At 37.2% G+C, this 19,756-nt stretch overlaps 1 protein-coding gene across 1 annotated transcript in view; it reads right to left on the bottom strand.

Annotated features, from left to right (window-relative positions):
- Spef2 (sperm flagellar 2) overlaps positions 1 to 19,756 on the bottom strand; it is a 158,086-nt gene that overhangs the window by 96,078 nt on the left and 42,252 nt on the right. Inside the window, exon 10 of the mRNA XM_038321484.1 lies at positions 10,414 to 10,579. Coding sequence (XP_038177412.1) covers positions 10,414 to 10,579 — 166 coding nt within the window. The remainder of the gene's footprint in view (positions 1 to 10,413; positions 10,580 to 19,756) is intronic.

The following is a 19,756-nucleotide window of genomic DNA, read 5'->3' as shown; positions in this document are numbered from 1 at the left end:
CATTTATAATAACCAAAAAAAAAAAATAACTAGGAAGAAACCTAGCCCAGCAAGTGAAGGACCTCCACAATGAAAACTTTAAACCTGTGAAGAAAGAGATAAAAACACAAAAATAGAAAGATATACTGATGGGTTGGTAGAATTAACACTGTGAAAATAATCATTCTAACAATCCCATTTTATTACTCACAGAAATACAAAAATCTATCAAAAAATTCATATGCAACCAGAAAGATGCTGGATAGTGAAAACAATCTTGGGCAAAAAGAACAAAGCTGGAAGGATTACAACTACACATCTTAAATTATATTACACGATCATAGCAATCAAAACAATATGGTATTGAGACAACATGAAACACTTAGACTAATGGGATAAAATCAAAAACTCACACATGAACACATGTGACTTTACTCGTTTAATATTTGACGAAGATAACAAAAACATATGCTGGAAAATAAAGTATCTCCAACAAATGCTTTGGTAAGACTATATGATCACATGCATACGAACAAAATTTGACTCATATCTATCACATTACACAGAAACAAATCCAAATGGATCAAAGATCTGAACCCTGAAACTTGAAACACTAAAACTGCTAGAAAAAAACATGAGACAGGTGTTGGAAATGACTTCCTGAATAGGATTCCATTTGCTCAAGAGGTAAGGCCAAGTGGGACTACATGAAACTTAAAAGCTCCTCCATAGATAAAGAAAATTTTCTAAAAAATTAGCTGGGAAAAGGTAGTCCAGAAAAAAGGAGAAAATGTTTTCCAGCTATATATCACACAGAAGATTATTATCCAGAATATATAAAGATCTTTAAAAAAGACCCAGTAATAAAAAAAAGGCCTTTTCAAAAATGGGCCTGGAACATGAATACAGAGGGCCGGAAAGAGGAAAAGGCTGCAAAACCCTGTCTTGAAAAACAAAACAAAACAAAAAGAAAGAGGGAAAAAACAGGGAGGCTAAGAAATATCTCAAAAGGTGTTTATAATACGTAGCAATTAGGGAAATGCAAACCAAAACAAATTGGAGATTTCCTTTTACCTTAGCCAGAATGGCAAAGATCAAGGTAACAACTAATAAATTCTGGGGGCGAGGGAATGAAGTAGGGTTAATTTACTATTGGTGGGAGTGTAGTGTGATGCAGTCACTATGGAAGCTGGTGTAGATAATGCTCAATGAGCTAAAATTAAATCCAGTATATAACCCGCCTCTACCTCTCCTTGGTATGTGCCCCAAGGACTCAGGCTTCTACTCTGCAGATATTTGTTCAGCCACGTACATTGGTGCTCTGTTCACAGTAGCTAGGAAATGAAAATAACCTAAGAGTCATACAACTGACAAATAGATAATAAAACATTGTATATACACTAGAGAGTTCCACTGCAGGCAAATGGGAGTAACTAGAAAAGATCATGTTAAGTGATTTAGTGAGGTCACTCAGACCCGGAAAGACAAGCATCACATGCTCTCTCTTACTGCAGGCACCTAGCTTTCAACCTTCAGATGGGAGTGCAGAGTCTGCAGTGACCTCAGAAACAGAAACCATTGCCAGGATGGGGATGAGTGAGCAACAGAGAGGGCTTTAGCAGGATACAAGTGATCTGATCATGGAAATAGGAAAGGAGGGACTCCTTAGGGAGGGTAAGGGATGTAAATACAGAAAAAGGTGGGAGGAGAGTAAAGGGGAATACAAATGATGTAACAGGGCAAATGGGAAAGGGCTCTTCGGGATGGTAAATACAGGAGAAAGAAGGATGTGCATCAAATAATATCAAGGACATCTGAAAAAGTCATAAGGAATCATAAGTATTTACCAAAACAAAACAAAAAACTGGATGACACACATATCTTCGTATATAATTATAAAAGTTTTAATGAATTTTTCTCACCTGGGCTGACGGTTCTCCCTGAGAGCCAAAAAGCCTCTAATAAAAACCACAACAGTATACATGAGAAGCCTTCTTTTGAGTTATTGACCAGGACCATCCAATAGACTCCCAAAACATCTAGCCTTTAACTATTGCCCTTGGTTACCCACTTTAGTGGAAGGTAAGCCCCTACTGCTGAAGACACCATGCACTTCAGAAACAGGGCCTAGAGACCCTAAGATGGATTTGATCAGAAGTCCTCCTACCTGAGGAATAGCTTCCATGGTACCAGAAAGTGTCATACAAGTGCCCAAGGTAAAAGCAACCAAACATTTTACTCATGTGCCTATGAGCCACATCAATAACCAGCAGGCCACAATAACCCTATGGGTATAGTAGTGGCATACATACCTTGGTGATAACCAACAGCTCTATAATTGAACTTAAGACCCACTCAACAAGAGGGAGACCATGCTTGGTTCTGAAAGCCTAGGTAACTGCTCAGTGTTGGTAAAGTCATGGTTATTTGAAGGAGAACCTACAACCACTAATTTACTGAGCCAGTATAATCCCTGACAGCAACCAATAAACATTTACCCTTATGACCACAGTTAAATGTACTCTTTATCCCTCATCAAGGAAACTTCTCTTTCTAACAGATGGAGACAATGAAAAGAAACTATAGCCAATCACAACCCAGAGTTGTGGAGTCTAGTCCCCATGGATACATCCACATAACACTCGCACTTAAGGCTCACTGAACATTGCAGAAGATCGGGCTGAAAGATTTTAAGAGCCAGGAGATCAGGAGAAATTGTGTCTCCTAGGAATTTCAGAAGGCAAACCTATAGAGTCTCACCAATATGATTGCCCAAGTGTGAGCTGAACAAGGAAAACACTCGTGAACATGGCAAACTGGATGGAGAAAATGCCATGAGGCTTCAACGCTACACAAAGAACTGAAGCAGTCTGGGAATGGGATAAGTTGTCTTTCCCAGGAAAGAGCGCGCCAATTGGTTGTTCAGTACCAAATGGTCAGCTTGACAAAATTACATACAGCATCGTATGGGCTGTAAAATTATATTTGGGGCATATATATGTATACCTACACATTTATGCATGCCATAATGGTGAGAGGAGAGAGGAGAGAGAGAGAGAGAGAGAGAGAGAGAGAGAGAGAGAGAGAGAGAGAGAGAGAGAGAGAGAGGATGAATTTGAAGGAGTGGGGAGATGTATACAAGAAGGCTTTGAGGGAAAATAAGCAAGGGAGATTAAATTATAGCCCCTAATTTTTTAAAGCAAAGTGTTTGCACTTTAAGTGCACGGATGCTCCCTAAAGAAGTACATGTTAGCATGTTACAAAGGGAGCCAAACAAAAGGATCTATTAAGTGGGTTAAAAACTGTTCAAAACTGTTACCACAGAATGCTAATGATTGACTCCAGAGGCAGAAAAGGAATCCCAGGGAAGTATGGGTATTATTAGTATTGTTGGTTATTTAATAGCACTAATTAATTGTAATGAATGTAACGAAACTGCAATACCAATTATACATCATGTTGATTTGAAAATTGTATCTCCTCTGAAGACCATGTTAGAATTTCATAAGCAACACAACAGTATTAAGAAGGTGGAGTGTATTAGGAGGTAAACAGGCTTCGGGGTATTCATACTCAGGAGGTTCAGGATTCGAACTTCATTAAATTACGTAAGGAGCTGAGCCCTGAGGTGAACGTGAGCACAGAATTCTCAATGGTATGTTGGAAGTGGGTACTGGACACTCACCAGACACCAAATCTACCTGCAGCTTGATCTTAGAATTTCCCATTTCCTCAACCATATCAATAAAGTTTTGCTTTTTGCAAATAGGTAATAAAGAAATAGACCATTTCTTTAGGAAATCATCTCCATTAAGCTAAAGAAATGCTTTTGAATGGCAGCATAAAGCATTTCTTTTAAAATGAAATAAATTTAAATAACTTATTTTTTGCTGCTTTTAGACATTTATTATTTTATTTTTTAATGATAATTGTTTTAATTAATTAGGAAAAAGAAAAAGTACAGGGAATGGGAGGAGGGCATACAAATGATCAAAGTACATTATATACTCACATGAACATATTATAAAAAGGCCCATTATTTTGTACAGTAAGTTTTAAGTTATCAACAAGGCATTATATTTGACTTTGTTATTATGTATCTTTTTGTTTTATTGTGAATTAGGGATCAAACCCATGGCCTCACACTTTCCGGGAAAGTTCCACCTAATGAGGAAATGTGTGATGTCTTAAACCACCACAGGTACAACAAGAAGAAACAGATAAACCACCTTTAAGTGTGAAAGTGAATAAGAAAATTTCAGTCTTTAATTTTATTTTCCTCAGAAAGATGATGGCTAAAAGGTTTCAATTTTTAGCAAAGGAGGATCGTCAAATAAAACAGACAAATAGGGACCATCACTTAAGGCAAAGGAAATCCAGTGTCACCCATGTTAGCATTAGCCTAAACCTAGGGCTGTAAACATTTTTTTCTCCGAGGGAGTCCACACTCAGAAACTGCCCTGCTGCACGTATACAGCAGAATCAGCCCAAACATCATCCATCAGAAACAAAAGTGAGTACACCGAAGATGCTTGAGAAGACAGAAGAGGTGTCAGGACTGGTGTAATTGCAAGCTGGGAAGGAGGGAAGGTGTAAGCTCCAGGGCTGAGCCAAGGGTCCAGCAGAGGATGTGCTGAATAGGTAAGATCTTCTCTCTGGAAGAAGTTGTATTTGACCTAACTCCTATAAGGGAATTTCCTCAGGCCTCCTAAACTAGTTTAAAGAAGGTATCAGATGACCGACACAATGCAAATCAGCTGTAGAGACTCCAGATATTTAGAGCGATCAGCTCCCGTGCTCCCAAGCCTCTAAGTCCTCTTCCATGCCAGCTTCCTTTTCATTGTCTAACCTCGTTCTGACCCAGCTTACTTTGAGCACCAGCTAATTACAAAGGTCGCTCCATCCCCACCTCTGCTCCTTCATGTTACTGGTCTCTTGAGAAACAGTCTCAGCCATCTTGGTTCTAGGTCTGAAATTTCAACAAATCCTTGCCCCAGATCTCGTGGCTGACCTTCTTGCAGTAGGACTTGGTGTACAGAGGGCATTAAATGCGATGAAACACACCTCTTGCTGCTCTAAACTACAAGCTCTAAACCCAATATTCTAGTCATTGCATTCGGGAACTTTGGCTTTTCAGAGGGAAAGCTGTGTTTCACAGAGAAGTGGGGCAAGAATGAAGCTTTTAGTCCCTCTTTTGCTATCATTGCCTTCTCTCTCAATGCTTCCTTTCTTCCAACTACTCCAAAATCCTGAGGTTTGATAGATGTTTCATAACTCAAATTCATGCTAATGACACAGGATTATCAGCAAAAGCAGAAAGGGTGTTTATTTATCTTCCCTAACTGCTTATTCAGCTCATGGGATCTGATAGCCACACGAGACTTCTGGAACACTGTATGGGAATGGTTCAATAACCAGGTATCAATGGGGTAAGTGCATTTGAGAAGGTGGCAGAAAGAAGAAGGTGATTAACAACATGCCTGCAATGTTATGAAAGAACTCTTATGGGATGGGGCTCTGTGTTGGAGATTTCAGAACAGTTTTAAATGCTGCATTTACTCAGGGAAGGGAACCTGGCAGCTTTGATATGTTGCTTGATTTCTAATCAGGGATGGGTGTGGTTGGGTATTTCCTGGCCTTTAAATTCCAGAGGAGTCTGAGGTTGGCAGAAGGGATGTACCTCCAGGGTGAAGCTGGAATCTACTGCCAGGAAACACAAACTTGGCCCCATAGTCAGTAGCAAAGGAAAAACTGAAGTAGCAACTGTTTCACTTGCTACCTGGAACTCCATAGTGAACTGGAGAGTATTTTTACTAGATTCAAGATTATAGGTAGCCAACATTTTGGTCTTTAACTTATTCCATCCTTTTTTATTCTCAATCATGTGGAAATGTAAAGAGGTTCTGATTGAAGAGTGCTATTTCTGTTATTCAATGATTTGTGCCCTAACAGCTTCCTTCAATCTTCCATAGCTTAATATCACTGAAACAGTCACATCTGATACTAGCCCACAGAAAAGAATGAGAACAATTCTGTTAACATTGAACTTATTTCTCTAAGAAAATCTGAGTTTAACATGGTCAGGTACCCAATATTGAACATATCATTGAGACCATCATAGGCCCAGATTTTAGGGAGCCTGGCAACAAACCTACTAGGCAACCTAGTCTCTTTATCTTACAATGCCAGAATCTCAAAAGTTCATCAGTATCAGATTTCCTCTTCTGAGATCTAAAACAGAAGAAGTTATATATGCAGCAGCCACAATCAATGGACTACAGGTCCGATTACAAGGGGTAGCTAAAAACGGTTTGTAAGAACTCCTTACTCTTGAGAACTCAGCACTGCTCAAATTCAGTGAAGACACAGTGCAGACCACGGTAAGGGCTTGGCCTACTCTCATATTCCACATAGGTTCAGAGTGACTCACTTGGGAGGTTAGTGAAGGAGTAGCTTAGCCATCACAAAATAATGGGTTCCTATACAGTTTTTCATCTGTTCTGCAAGCTACACAGTCCCTTCAAGACCTTAATTTGGAACACAGAGAATTATCCCAGACCAGTGCTTTCTGAATCACAATGTCCTGGGTTAGACAAAACCGAATTCCAAGACTTTACTATTGGTGAATTTCTTCTGATACCCGTATGTCCTTGGGACAGTATCATGTTGGACTTCACATCATCTCTCCCTGTTCTAGGGCCACAAAACTATTCTGATGCTTACAATCACCCTGATCTACAGCAACAACAACAACAAAACTCCAAGAAAAAACTTGCAATATTCATTGCAAAGATAGCAGTCCACCTCAGATCACTTCTGTACAAACTAAAGAGTCTGGTTTCTAAAAGGAATTTTGAAGAATCTTTGACCTCTGACTTAAGTCATCCTCTGCTGTTGCGCAGAGACAGAGAAACATGCAGAGGATTTCTCTGCTGTGGTCAAATTTGTAGACACTGAAACATTACCCTCTTCTCCTGAAACTATACACCAGGAATAGAGAGAAAACTTAAAGCCATGAGCCACTGCAGTTATGATCCCACAGCAACTGATACTATGTCCACTTGGCCTACAGAAGACTGAACCTTTACTTACCAGGGGTAAAATATGGAATAAAAACAAACGGATGCCTAAAATCTCCAAGTAAAAACAGACTTCTTTGTAGAATAGTAATTTCATCTCCCACTAAGTTCCGCATGCTCATTATTTGGTGATAAACTCCCAGTGAAAAGAAATGTCATTATATGCACATATTTGAGATGGGAGTGTTCTTGAAGGGACAGGGCTTTAGAGACTGGACCACTGTGTTAAACATTTAACACGGGACAAAGTCTAGTCTGTGGAAAGTCATAAACAACCAACCACCACTTACTCAAACAATCATAAACCAAAACAGTATTTTGTCATTAAAAGTAAAAAATAGCCATGATAGAAAAATTATCACCAAGAAGTTAAGTAAGATAGATGATGTATGAAAAGGAAAATGACTTTCTTTCATATTATAATAAGAAGCTGGAACTCCTTATAGAAAATAACGTAAGCTTTGCATTTCACTCATGAACATTAAATCACCCTGTGTCCTTGAAATCCTCTCTGGATTATTTAGAATACCTTTTGTCATGTAGGTCTTATGGAAGTCGGTAATTCAATTATATTATTAAGGAAATAATCACATGGCAAATTATGAAAAATTATTTGTGGTGCAGTGATTAGTTGACTCTGTAGACGCAGACTCCATGGATGTCAAAACTGACAGCCATACTTCCTAAACTCTATCACTAGGCAACTGTTAGGAAGAGGCTTCTGTGAAAACAGAATGCTGTGGAAGAAGACTTTTCCCAGTCACAACCATAGAGAGGACATCATTTGGGATTTGGGAGGGTCACAAATTCAGCAGGATGAATCATGGGTCTGTCTGCTATCTGTGACTGTGCTAGTGGTTATTCTGGAAGGGTTGGGTGAATACCTAGTGCCTGGTGAGCCACTCCCTATGTCTTTCGGGTCTTAAGAGCTCCTCCCTCCTTTTTGCTAAATAACTCAGTCTCTTAAGCCTATTGCAATGGCCTGGAACACCCTCTGTCCCAGGGATGGCTGTTTCATGATGCCCTTCCTTCTCACCAGATAGGAAGATTTCTAGAAACATAGTCATTGGCTGGCACTTCTTTACCAGTCGCCATTCTAGAAATAGAGCATGATGGTAGGTTACTGAGGAGAGAATGAATTCTTAGGGCCCTGAGCTCAGACATGGATGATGTCAGTTCTTTGGGGACAGAAAGTATGGATACCAATAAAACATGCCAAGAATGCAGATACTCCTGAAGATCTGCCTTAACTTCTAGCATTAGAAATCTTGAACAAATTTAGCAATAGCAAATATAGGCAAGCAACTAGTCTATGATCTAATCCAGGATAAACTATCCTTCTGTATTTGTTATAGAATATCAAGACTGATAACACATTTTATGAGTTGAAATATTTATTTTCCTGTATGTAGGAATATTTAGATAAAGTTCTTCAAAAGAACAAAGTATTCATAATAGTAAACAATAACTAAAAAATCAGTTTATTGGAGAATTTGCATAGGACCTCATTTAACTGTGAAGTTAAAAAGAACAAAACTCATAAAGTAGGAAATTGAAAGGGAATTTTCATTAAAAGAAAAGTAGCCAAGGCGCTACACCAAAAGAATTGCACTGACTTACAGATGTTCACAAAGTCCTAACAAAACTCGACAATTTCCTGCCAAACAAACATGCCAGGGGCCTCAGGATGTGGGTAAGACAAGCATGTTCCTGTGGTAAGCATTTCCCAAACAACGAAAATAGTTAGAAACATAGAGCCTTCTCAGTTGTGGCCTACCTGGTCTCCTGATTTATGAGAAAGAGAACAGAGTCAACCAAACTGTTCCAAGAAATAACCGAGCAAAAAATACTGAATTATGAATCAGCCAAAAGCTGTCAAATGACTCTGCTTTAATTGGACTGTATGACTTCTTAATTTATAATGGGAATCAATAACAACATAGTTTGAGATTTATCAAATAACATCTTTTCCCATGAGACATTATCTTTTGGGTTGACATATAAGGTGCACATACAGTTCCACAGCCAAACTAGATAAAATCTATTTGTAGTTCTTAAGTTTCTACTCAATCAAAAATAAATAATCCTATCAAGAAAATAAATATATATGGCCATGCAATTAAAATAAGGTTTACATTTAATTTCCCATAATCTGATATTGTTTCCTTAATTTTTTACCAGAGTCTTAACTTCCTTTAATATCTACACATCAGTGTTATTTTGTTCATTTCCCTGGTCATTGCCTTGAAGTCATTTTCTGCATTCATCTTTATAGTAAATGTTTATAACTGTTCACTGACTATTAGTAAATGACTATGACTAATCCCCCATCATTCATTGCTGTTTTCATATTGTATTTGCTAACCTTCTAGAAGTCAGTGCTATTCTAACAATAATACTCTCATTCTTTACTCCATGGTTGGGCATTTACCCAGAAACTGCATCCAAGAGCCACCACTTTTATGACATTATAAGGCTGAGATGAAGTGGGATGTGCAGAGTTGAGTGGTTAAAAAAATAAGTATGTATTACTGAAATCCAATACACCATTTATTGGACCAAACCATCAACATTTACAAAGCAAGACAGGTACATTATTATTTCATAAATTAAGGTACCAAATGTCTTTAGTGCTTAAGGATTAGATATCTGATATCTATAGTCAGCAGTGGACAATGCCACCATTTTATCCCAAAGGTTTCTAGACAACTTTCTAACAGGCACTGGTGGTATTTCCATTTCCTTGAAATAAAAATGATTTCTTTGAACTCTTCTCTTAACTCAATATAAAGTATATCATAAATTGTTATAAACCATATATTATATGTGTACCTATACCAATTTATCATGGGGATTTCATAAATACATATAATTTAAGCATTAAATAAAATTGAACTAAAATAGATAAAATGTACAATTTGTATCCAATATTTTTGTTATTTGCATAACATGTATGAATTTATGTCATACTAATTCCTTTCCATTTTGCCTGCAATACAATATACTACTGAGATAAATCACTTTGGAAATGATATTTTAATAATGGTTTTTGAAGCAAAGGTAGAAAGCTCATAAAAGAAAAATTCTAGTGAGGTGTCCTTCTGACATTTGTTTGCTCAATGTATTATAGTTAATTTTTTAGACTGCTCCAGTTTACTGTGAACAGTAGATAACAATGATAAATATTTTAAACATGTAAAAGTTAGTTGTATATATATGAATTAATATAAGAGAAAGTGCAAATATAATATGTCTGTTTTCATTAATAGGAATCAAGTAAAATACCACAAATTAACACTAAGGAAAAGAATTTATTGTGTTCGATTCACTCAGTTTATTACATATTAGTATGTACCTTATAGTCTTCATAATCATTTTTATCAAGCAAGTTTCTTTTTCCCAGCTCTATAAAATGTTCCTCAGTGGATTCTGTATGCCCATTTTTAAGAAAAGTCTCATAGATGGGATGTCCGCTAAAAAAGAGTTCTTTCCAATCATGCATCATCTTATGTGGAATAAGACTATTGGGACAAAAAGAAGAAAAGGGATTAATACATAGTTCAGTGAAATACACACTTTAATCACTGGGTCTTTTTTATCCTTATATAAATGACTCACTTCATTTGACTTAAAGGGAAATGATTAATTCAGACATGTTTAAAGGTTATCACATTTATGATGTCAGAATTATCACATACATTATACTTTCCTGTAACAATGATATGCACATAAGTAAACTGTTATCTTAAAGGAGCCTTGGTATGCATTTATTCTAGTATATTGCTTACAGAAGCAGAATGCTAGATCATTTAAATTATGTCCTCAGATTGCAGTCACTTGATACCAATGCTGGGAATTACAAAGCCTAAGTTTTTGGACCACTCTCACTGCTTTAGATAACTGTTCTTCTACACCACAGACAATAAGAAAGGTTTGAAGAGTCAGTGACACTCAGCGATATTTAAGTTCCAGACATTTCATAAAACAGAATAGGGAATGTAATTTGTAGCCTCCAAAGCCAGCTCCAGGAAGAAAGGCAAAAGTAATTACATAAACAAGAGATTCAACTGAGAATTATACAATGGGAAAATGTAACAGTGTGACATGACCAGATTTGGGGGTTTGAGAAAAGTCTTTTTGAAGAAATGTCTCCTAAGCTGAGCTCTAAAGAATGCCTCAGAGGTAGTCAGGACAGAGTGACCAGAAAACATCTCTGAGAGGAACAAAATGTGTGAGAGAAAGAGGTTGATATGACTCTGACAATGTCTCTTTTAAAAAAAAATGGTTCCTCTAGAATTTGAAATCACAACTCAAAAATTTGTATTTACAACATGGATGGTACTTGAAGGAATGCTAAGTGACAAACCCTGATACAAAAGGACAGATATTCTATGCTTCCGCGAATAGGGCATGCCTAGAAAAATGTATTTGAAGACATAAATTAAAATTGAGACCATCAAGAGCTGGAAGAGGCAGTACCTGTTATTCAATGAGTACAGCTCTAAAAATCTTCCCTGTTTAAAGGGCTATGTGGTCAAGGGTCTTAAAAATCAGCTCTCATCATCTTTAGGCACCCATTCTCCTTTCTTACTCTATCACTTATTGAGTGGAAGGCTAAAATTACCTGCCTTCCTTCTTGCATGGTTTTAATGTTCCTTTTAGTGGTGATTTCAATACAACATTTGTGGGGGTTCTCTGGCTTTGTAATTGCAATCCATTAAATTACTCCACTCACAAAAAGAAATGGAAAAAAAAACAGCTATCTGGTCTTTCCTGTAATTTTTGTCACACAGAAGGATGCAAGGACAGCAACAGCCAAAATGACTAAAGCAGGAATGCTTTTGAATTCAGCCTCTCTAGAATTCACCAATATTGATAGGCAACCTTGCTTCTCAGGACTCTGACCTCATCCTCCGCCACCTAAGGTGTTGACTGTCTTTCCAGGGGAAGGAAGATACTTGCAGGGACTTCTTGCATAAATGTCCCCCTTTCTTCTTAACTGTAATTCTTTTTTTAAAAAAATACTTTATTATTCCTTAGAGAATTTTATACAATATACTGATCATGTTCACACCTCAGTTCTCCTATGGCTGCCCACTTCCACTCTACTTCTTGTCCTTTTAATTTTTTTATGTGTTAAATTGAAATTGAATTACAACACTTTCTTTCCCCATGCCTTTCATCTCCTCCAGCCCCTCCCAGCTCGCTCAAACCTCTCCCGCACCTTCTCACTCTCGGGTTGATAGCCTTTTTAAAATTATATTTCCACTCTCACCACTTTGCTAGACAAGAATTATACATCTTTTCTACCTACAATCCCTCATCAAAGAGGCTTCTCTTCTCTTTACAGCAAATGGAGAACATCACAGAAAACCATACTTGGGGAGCATGTTAGGCTCCCCAAAATTAAAAGATTGTGAGGAGCCTAAGGACCACAGAGATATCTTCATCACAGTGCCTGCATCTATGCCTCAGAGAATGTCCCAGAAAAGGAGGCAGACCTTTAACCCCAGCTCTAGAGAGGCATATAATATGGGAGGAGACAGCTCTCACAGTCTCATTCTGAAGATTCCTGGAGGCAGACTCACCATTTTGCACTGAGGTAGAGGTAAGAACTAGTGGCTGGCTGTTTGGTTTTTCTGGACTTCAGGATGAACCCCATTATATGTCTCTGGGTTTTTATTAATTGTGCTACAGGTAATTTCATATATGAGTACAGTGTATGTAGAACATACCCAACTCACCCCATTCTCCAACTTCTGAGGGATCTCCACCCTTATATCATCCTCCTCCTAAGTTCATTTCTTCTTCCTCTTTTCTTCCTTTTTCTTCCTCACAATACACTGAGATTACAATTAGTGTTGTCTATATGCACATGGATAAATGATCAGCAGCTGAGGCATGAACAACCTATAATGGCCCACACTACTGAATCAAACTGACTGAGACCTCATCACTTAGGAGCCGTTGGCAGGTGACAGCTTCTGAGGGTAGGTAAGTCATTGTTTTTCCTCTGCAACTTTAGTGAATGCACATCAGCTACCATTCCTCTGTTCAAATTGTTCTATAAATATTCTACCCACCTCTATGTCTTATTGTCTATTTCAAAGCAGCTGTTTAATTTTTATAAAAGTCCATTTATTGACTTCTATCTTTTGCACAGCAAAAAGCTTTCTATTGTGAAGAAATATAGTCTGTCATGTTTTTCTCTTACAAGTCATGGCTTTGGTAGCATGTCTAAGGCCTTTTTGGCTATTCATAGGACAACAAAACATTTCTCTCACGTGTAGAATTTTATACCCTCTTTTATATTTCCACCGAGGACTTACTTTCATTTAATTTTTTCATGTTATGTGAAAAGTATATTACAGGTCAATTAAAAAGTTGATTTTTGTACCTGTGAATATCTAATTGCACCAGTATTATTTCCTAACATCAAAGTACTTTAGAATCTTAGTCAAAATCAGGTGTGTCAGTTTCTGGTGGTCCGTGTTTGTGCTACGCTATTCTGAACAACTGATTTGTGCGTTGGTCCCTTCTACTAACAATTCATACTATTCAGTATCCCATGAATCACAGCACTGGCGTGTTCACTCCTTCAAATACAGTCTTCCCTTCTAGTTACTTTATTTCACATATGAATGCAATAATGGTCTCACCTATATTACAACATAAAGGGGTAATAGTGGCTTCATAAAGGGAAATGGAATTTGATCGTTTTTCTTCTCTGGAAGGCATGTGATAATTGTCTTGGAAATGAAGTTTAGCTATGAATTCTCCTAATGTTTGGGAGAAATCTTCAATAATAATATCTGGGACTGAAATTTCCTTTTGAAGACTTATAAAATTACAAGTTTAATTCCCTTAAGGGTTATAAGCCAATACAAATTCAACCAGTAACTGAGTCTGCCAAATTTCATGGAGGTGCTTTGCAGCATCTGTTTTCTGAGAAATCAGCTCGTCTCTTCTGTTAGCGCAGTCAAGTGTGCTCCATCATTCACACGCTTCCTGCTAATCCTTCTGGTGTCTAATGGCTCTGAGGTAATATCCTCGGCTTTGTTCCTGATGCTCATAGGTTATGTCATCTCCATTTCTTTTTGCTCTTTATTATCTCTTTCCTTTTCACTTTGGGTGTATCTCCCCTTCCTTGTTTTAGATTCCTGAGGTACCAGTGTCAGTGATGCAAAATTAATATTCTTTTTTTAAGACGAGTTTATGCTGTAATTTTCTGCCAGCACTGTTCTTGCTGGGTCTCAAAAAATTTCCTGTGTTGTACTTTCATTTCATCTCATTCAGTATACTTTTATATTCCCCTTAAGATTTCCTATTAGCTCTGAGGATTATTTGTTTAGAAACGTGTTCTGAATTTCTAAGTACTTGGAGTTTCTCTTCTCGTTTTTTATTCTCTGATAATTTCATACAATGAGTTCAGACCACATTCACCCTCATCCTTAATCCCTCCCTGCCTACCCAACTTTAGTCTCTTAATTTTTACCCATTAAGTTCAATTTGTACTGCTTAATTATTCACTGATGTGCGGCCTTCTTCTGGAGCATGATTGAAATACATAGATTTCTCTGTTGATTCTATTCCTCAAGGATCACTCTCCAAGTTTTAAATATTTTCAGTTTGTTGAAGTTTATTCTATGTTAACAGTTCTCAATGTGTAAGTCTTAACTCTTTTGGGGGTTACATATCAGATATCCTGTATATAAGATATTAACATTATGAATTGAAACAGTAGCAAAATTGCAGTTATGAAGTATCAATGAAATAATTTTATGGTTGTGTGTCACGACAACATGAGAGACTGTATTAAAAGTTCACAGAATTAGGAAGGTTGAAAACCACTCTATCTATGTCCTGGGATAGTGAATTAGTCAAGGTTCTCTAGAGAAATATAATTGATAGAAAGAATGTCTGTCTATCTATCTATCGGTCTATCTATCTATCTATCTATCTATCTATCTATCTATCTATCTATCTATCTTCATCATCATCATCATCTGTCTAGTTTATTAGAGTGGATTACAGGCTTTAATCCAGTTATTACAACAATGGATATCAATGAAAAGTACAAGAACAGAGTAGTTATTCTGTATTGTAGTTCACAATGTTGGTTGTCTCAACTGGTCTTCAGAATGCGCCCAGATCCTAAAGTAGGTTCTAATGTCAGTGAAGGAATGAACGAGCCAGCAAGAGTGAAGGCAAGCAGGCCAAGAGCAAGAGTGTCTTTCCATGTACTATATAAAAGTTGCCATTAGAAGGTGTGGGCCAGATTAGAGGTGGATCTTCCCATCTCAAAAGATCTGGATTAAAAGTGAGTCTTCCAGCTTTTAATGATTTAATTTAAAAAGAACCCTCACAGATGTATCTAGTCACATGGGTTTTAGTTGATTCCAGATGTAGTCAAGCTGACAACCAAGAATAGCAATCACACATACAAACACACACACAGAAAGAGAGAGAGAGAGAGAGAGAGAGAGAGAGAGAGAGAGAGAGAGAGAGAGAGAGAGAGAGAGAGAGAGAGACTACCTGTACACAGTTTCCATAGGGTTTTGACTAGAATCAATATTAGCCCACGGTAGTGGGTGAAGTGGGTGATGACAGTTATTGGCGCTGACTGACTGGCAGTGTTGGTTTCTATCACAGCATTGCTCAATTTCTGAGATATTTCTGTAAGTTGTTGAGGTCTCTGTCTATGATTGAACGACTTTCCATCTGTTTCTGATCAGATTTTTCCTATTTTGACACATGGTTGGTGACTCCGTGCTCATTGAGCAGGGCATTGCACAGTGTCTTACGTTTACTCCATTTGCCTTCTCGGGAGGTGGAAGCAACCTCTTCTCACTCATCCGGTTGCTTACTGAATTCTTTCTCTGCCTTGCTTATTCCAATTTTTTTTATATAAGGACACATGGTAAAGTTGCTGTGACTTTTCATTTCATAGATCCTTTATAACATGTGATGTTCCTCTCTGTTTCTGCTAATTTACTTTGCTCTAACATCTGATATCAATATAAAATCATATGTTCTATTTTGATTCATATGTACATCTAATATATTTTTATTTTTCTTACCCAGAATCTGCCCATGTCATCTTATTTGAAATTAATTTCTTATAGATGTCACAAAGTTTGGTTTTATTTTTTAATCTACCAATCATTGTCTTTTAATTTCTATATTCAGAGATGAAATTTTTATATGAAGGTGAAGTCTATTAATTTGTATTTCAGGGGTTTTAATTATTTTCTTTTCCTTGTTTACTGTGGATTAAATGATTGTTTCCTCAAATCTCTTTTAATGTATCTGTAACACAGCCGGTACAGGTTATTTAGCAAGTGTAATAGATATTATATTGTATATATACCATCTATGCATCTACTACACAATTTTATCACTGACAGACAAAGAAAATGGACTTTTTTATGTCTCTTTGAATTCATCAGATGGTGACTCCGTGCTCATTGAGCAGGGCATTGCACAGTGTCTTACGTTTACTCCATTTGCCTTCTCGGGAGGTGGAAGCAACCTCTTCTCACTCATCCGGTTGCTTACTGAGTTCTTTCTCTGCCTTGCTTATTCCAATTTTTTTTTTATATAAGAACTTCCTTCCTGGTAAGGAAACATCTTTTAGCCACCCACTGAAGGGTAGCTATACTGGCAATACATGTTCTTAGTAACCATGACCTACCAATGTCAGATTTCCCCTTCATTCATGATAGGTTTCTTTAAAACTTTTAAAAACTTATTTATTTTATTAGTTTGTTTTGCCTGCATGTATGTTTGTGCATCACATATATGGCTGATTCCTGCAGAGGTCAGAAAAAGATATCAAATTCCTTGGAAGTGGAGTAATGGCTAGTGTGATCCATCCTGTTGATGCTAAGGATTAGACCTGGTCTTCTCCACAGATGCTCTTACATTCTAAGCCATTTTTCCAGGCCCTGGGGTATAAGATTCTGGGTTGAGAGTTCTCTGCTCTGACACTTGGTTTCTGGAAAGACATGATCTGTCATTTAAAATGCTTTTCTCTAAAGCTGTTTCCTTGTGGGCTTTCATGGCACCTTCTTTTCCAAGTTTTCAGAAATTTAGTTATGATATACCACTATATCAAGTTACTTAGATTTATCTTATTTGGAGTTTGCTTGACCTTTTGAATCTATAGATTCATGTCTCTTGGCAAGCTCTTGAAATTTTCAGATATTATTTTTTTGAGTCCTCGTTAGCCCATATTTGTTTTCTATTTCCAGGACTGAAATGCTATGTGTAATACTTTGTGTCTTGAGTTACCATTATAGCCTGTGGGTTGAGAGCTTGGTCATCAAACTGATACTATTAGCAAAACATGAAACTTTCAAGTGGTAGGGTCCTGATGGGAGGGTAGGTATTGAGGGTGTGACTTTGAAGGGAACATTGGGACTCTAGCTTCTCTGTTCCAGTTCCTTGCTGCCAGTATATCATATGCTTCCATGCCACATACTTTTATCATGATTTCCATAGTTTCCTACCTTCCCCAGGCCCAAAGGAACAAGACTAAATAGCCATGAACTACAGCTTCTGAAGCTACATCTCTAAATAAAGATTTCATCTTCATAAGCTGTTTCATCTCAGTATTCTTTGCAGTGACAGAAGACAAACCTGACACTAGTAACTAGTCCCTTGGCTGGGACTCTGCTTAATTTTTCAACCTACTATCTCTGTTATTCACACTGGACAGCTTCTATTAGTCTGTCTTCTAGTCACTGAGTCTTTCTCTCTGTCTGCTTCATTCTGCTGATATGCCCAACCACGAAACACTTACTTTGGGTACTGTACTTTTCTCTTATAAAATTTCCATTTAATACTGAATTTTATTGCATCTCTGTTCTGTGACTATACTCTTTTGCATTTGTTTCAAGCAGCTCATAATTGCTCACTGGAGCACTTTGCCGTGGCTGTTTAAAATTCTGAATTAGATAACTGTAAGACTTCTGTCATCCAAGTGTTGACATCTGCACTCATTTCCTAGGGGTGTTATAACAATCTACCACAAACTGGGTGCAAGGAAAGACTAGTAATTGGTTGTTTCTTGCAGTGTCACGAGATAGAATTTTTAAATTGAGATGTCAGCAAGCCCAGGTATCTTCTGAGAGCCACGGCAAATCCTTTGCTACCCTTCCCAGTTTTTGATGATGTGCTGGAAATATTTGGCTTTTCTTGGCTTACAGCTCAATAGCTCTTTGACTTTGTCGTAACAGGGGCCTTTGCTGTATATCTCCCTCTTTTTTTACAATGACTCTAGTTTTGTTGAATTAACCAATATATCATCAGAAACAAACATATCTGTAGTTTCTACTTCCAAACAAGGACACATCTAAAGTTTTATGAACAACGCAGTTAAGGACATAACAGCATTATACATTGTCTTTTCACTTCCAGTCTGAACTCTTTCTGGTTCTTCACATAATGGGCAACATAACTTTTTGCCATACTTTGCATCTCTGTTTTGGTTGCTTTTTCTGACAATGCTCTGGCAAAGGAAAATGTAAATATTATCTTGTTATTGGCAAGTGTGGCTAAAAATCCCTGAGTGTCTGACGCACAAGGAAAGGAGACCACTGCAACTCTTCGGAGGAGATAAGAATTTTGCTTCCACAGTCTCCATAGCTTATACTGCAGAGAACTTTGTATCCCTGGAATGATCCTACGAGGCCCTCTCTGACACATGTTATTGAGAGTGCAAGGGATTTCTACAATACCCAGGTGGAAACAGAAATCCATGCTTTCTGCTTGATCTTTCTGTCACCATCCTGATAAATAGGTGGGTTTTTTTGTTTTGTTTTGTTTTTCGAGACAGGGTTTCTCTGAGTAACAGCCCTAGCTGTCCTGGAACTAGCTCTTGTAGATCAGGCTAGCTTCAGACTCACAGCGATTTGTGTGCCTCTGCCTTCCAAGTGCTGGAACTAAAGGCATGGTGTCCCTTTTTACCTTACAAAGGTCCATGAAAATACCTATCCTTGCTGGCATGAGTAGAGGTGAGATTATAATTTTGCCCATGAAATTTAGGTAGAAAACAGTTGCTATTATCTAAAACTTTTCAGTTTGATAGCTTATTTCTTTACTGGAAACCCTATACCATTAAGGTATCAGAAGCAGAAAAAATGATCAGGTTTTATATAGCATATTTGAAGCAAAATTAAAATACATGGAGGCCAATACTTCACAATTTGTTAGACCCAAGTCATCAACCATCTGAATTCTCTCTACATTCACTTTTTTATGTGGTTTAGGACTATGGGTTTAAATGTATTTAGTGGGATAAATAAGGATATGTTGATTTATTATACTCATCCCCAAACAGAATTTGGTTTGCTTTTGTGTCTTACAAATATGAACTTTTATTTGCTTAGCGATATCTGTGTCTAATTATATACTTTTAAAAAACCTTTGATCTCATTTTTAACATAAAATTTACTTCTTGTAAAATAATGTTTTAACCTTCTGTGATGACTTGTGTTACTTTTCCTATTTCATGCATCACTTCTGCATATTTTTGTCCTTAAAACTATATCAGAATTATATTTCCTATATATTATATAAGTTAATATATATAATTATACATAATAAAATATGTAATATAACAAAATTATATTAAACTTTACTATTTATCCTTCACTTTTGAGTATAATTTACTTTCTATTTATTAAGCTGTAATG

Source organism: Arvicola amphibius, chromosome 3 (genome assembly GCF_903992535.2).
Source record: "Arvicola amphibius chromosome 3, mArvAmp1.2, whole genome shotgun sequence".
In the NCBI taxonomy this organism is placed as follows: domain Eukaryota; kingdom Metazoa; phylum Chordata; class Mammalia; order Rodentia; family Cricetidae; genus Arvicola; species Arvicola amphibius.
The sequence above is the reverse complement of the archived record's forward strand: the minus strand, read 5'-3'. Positions and strand labels throughout refer to the sequence as shown.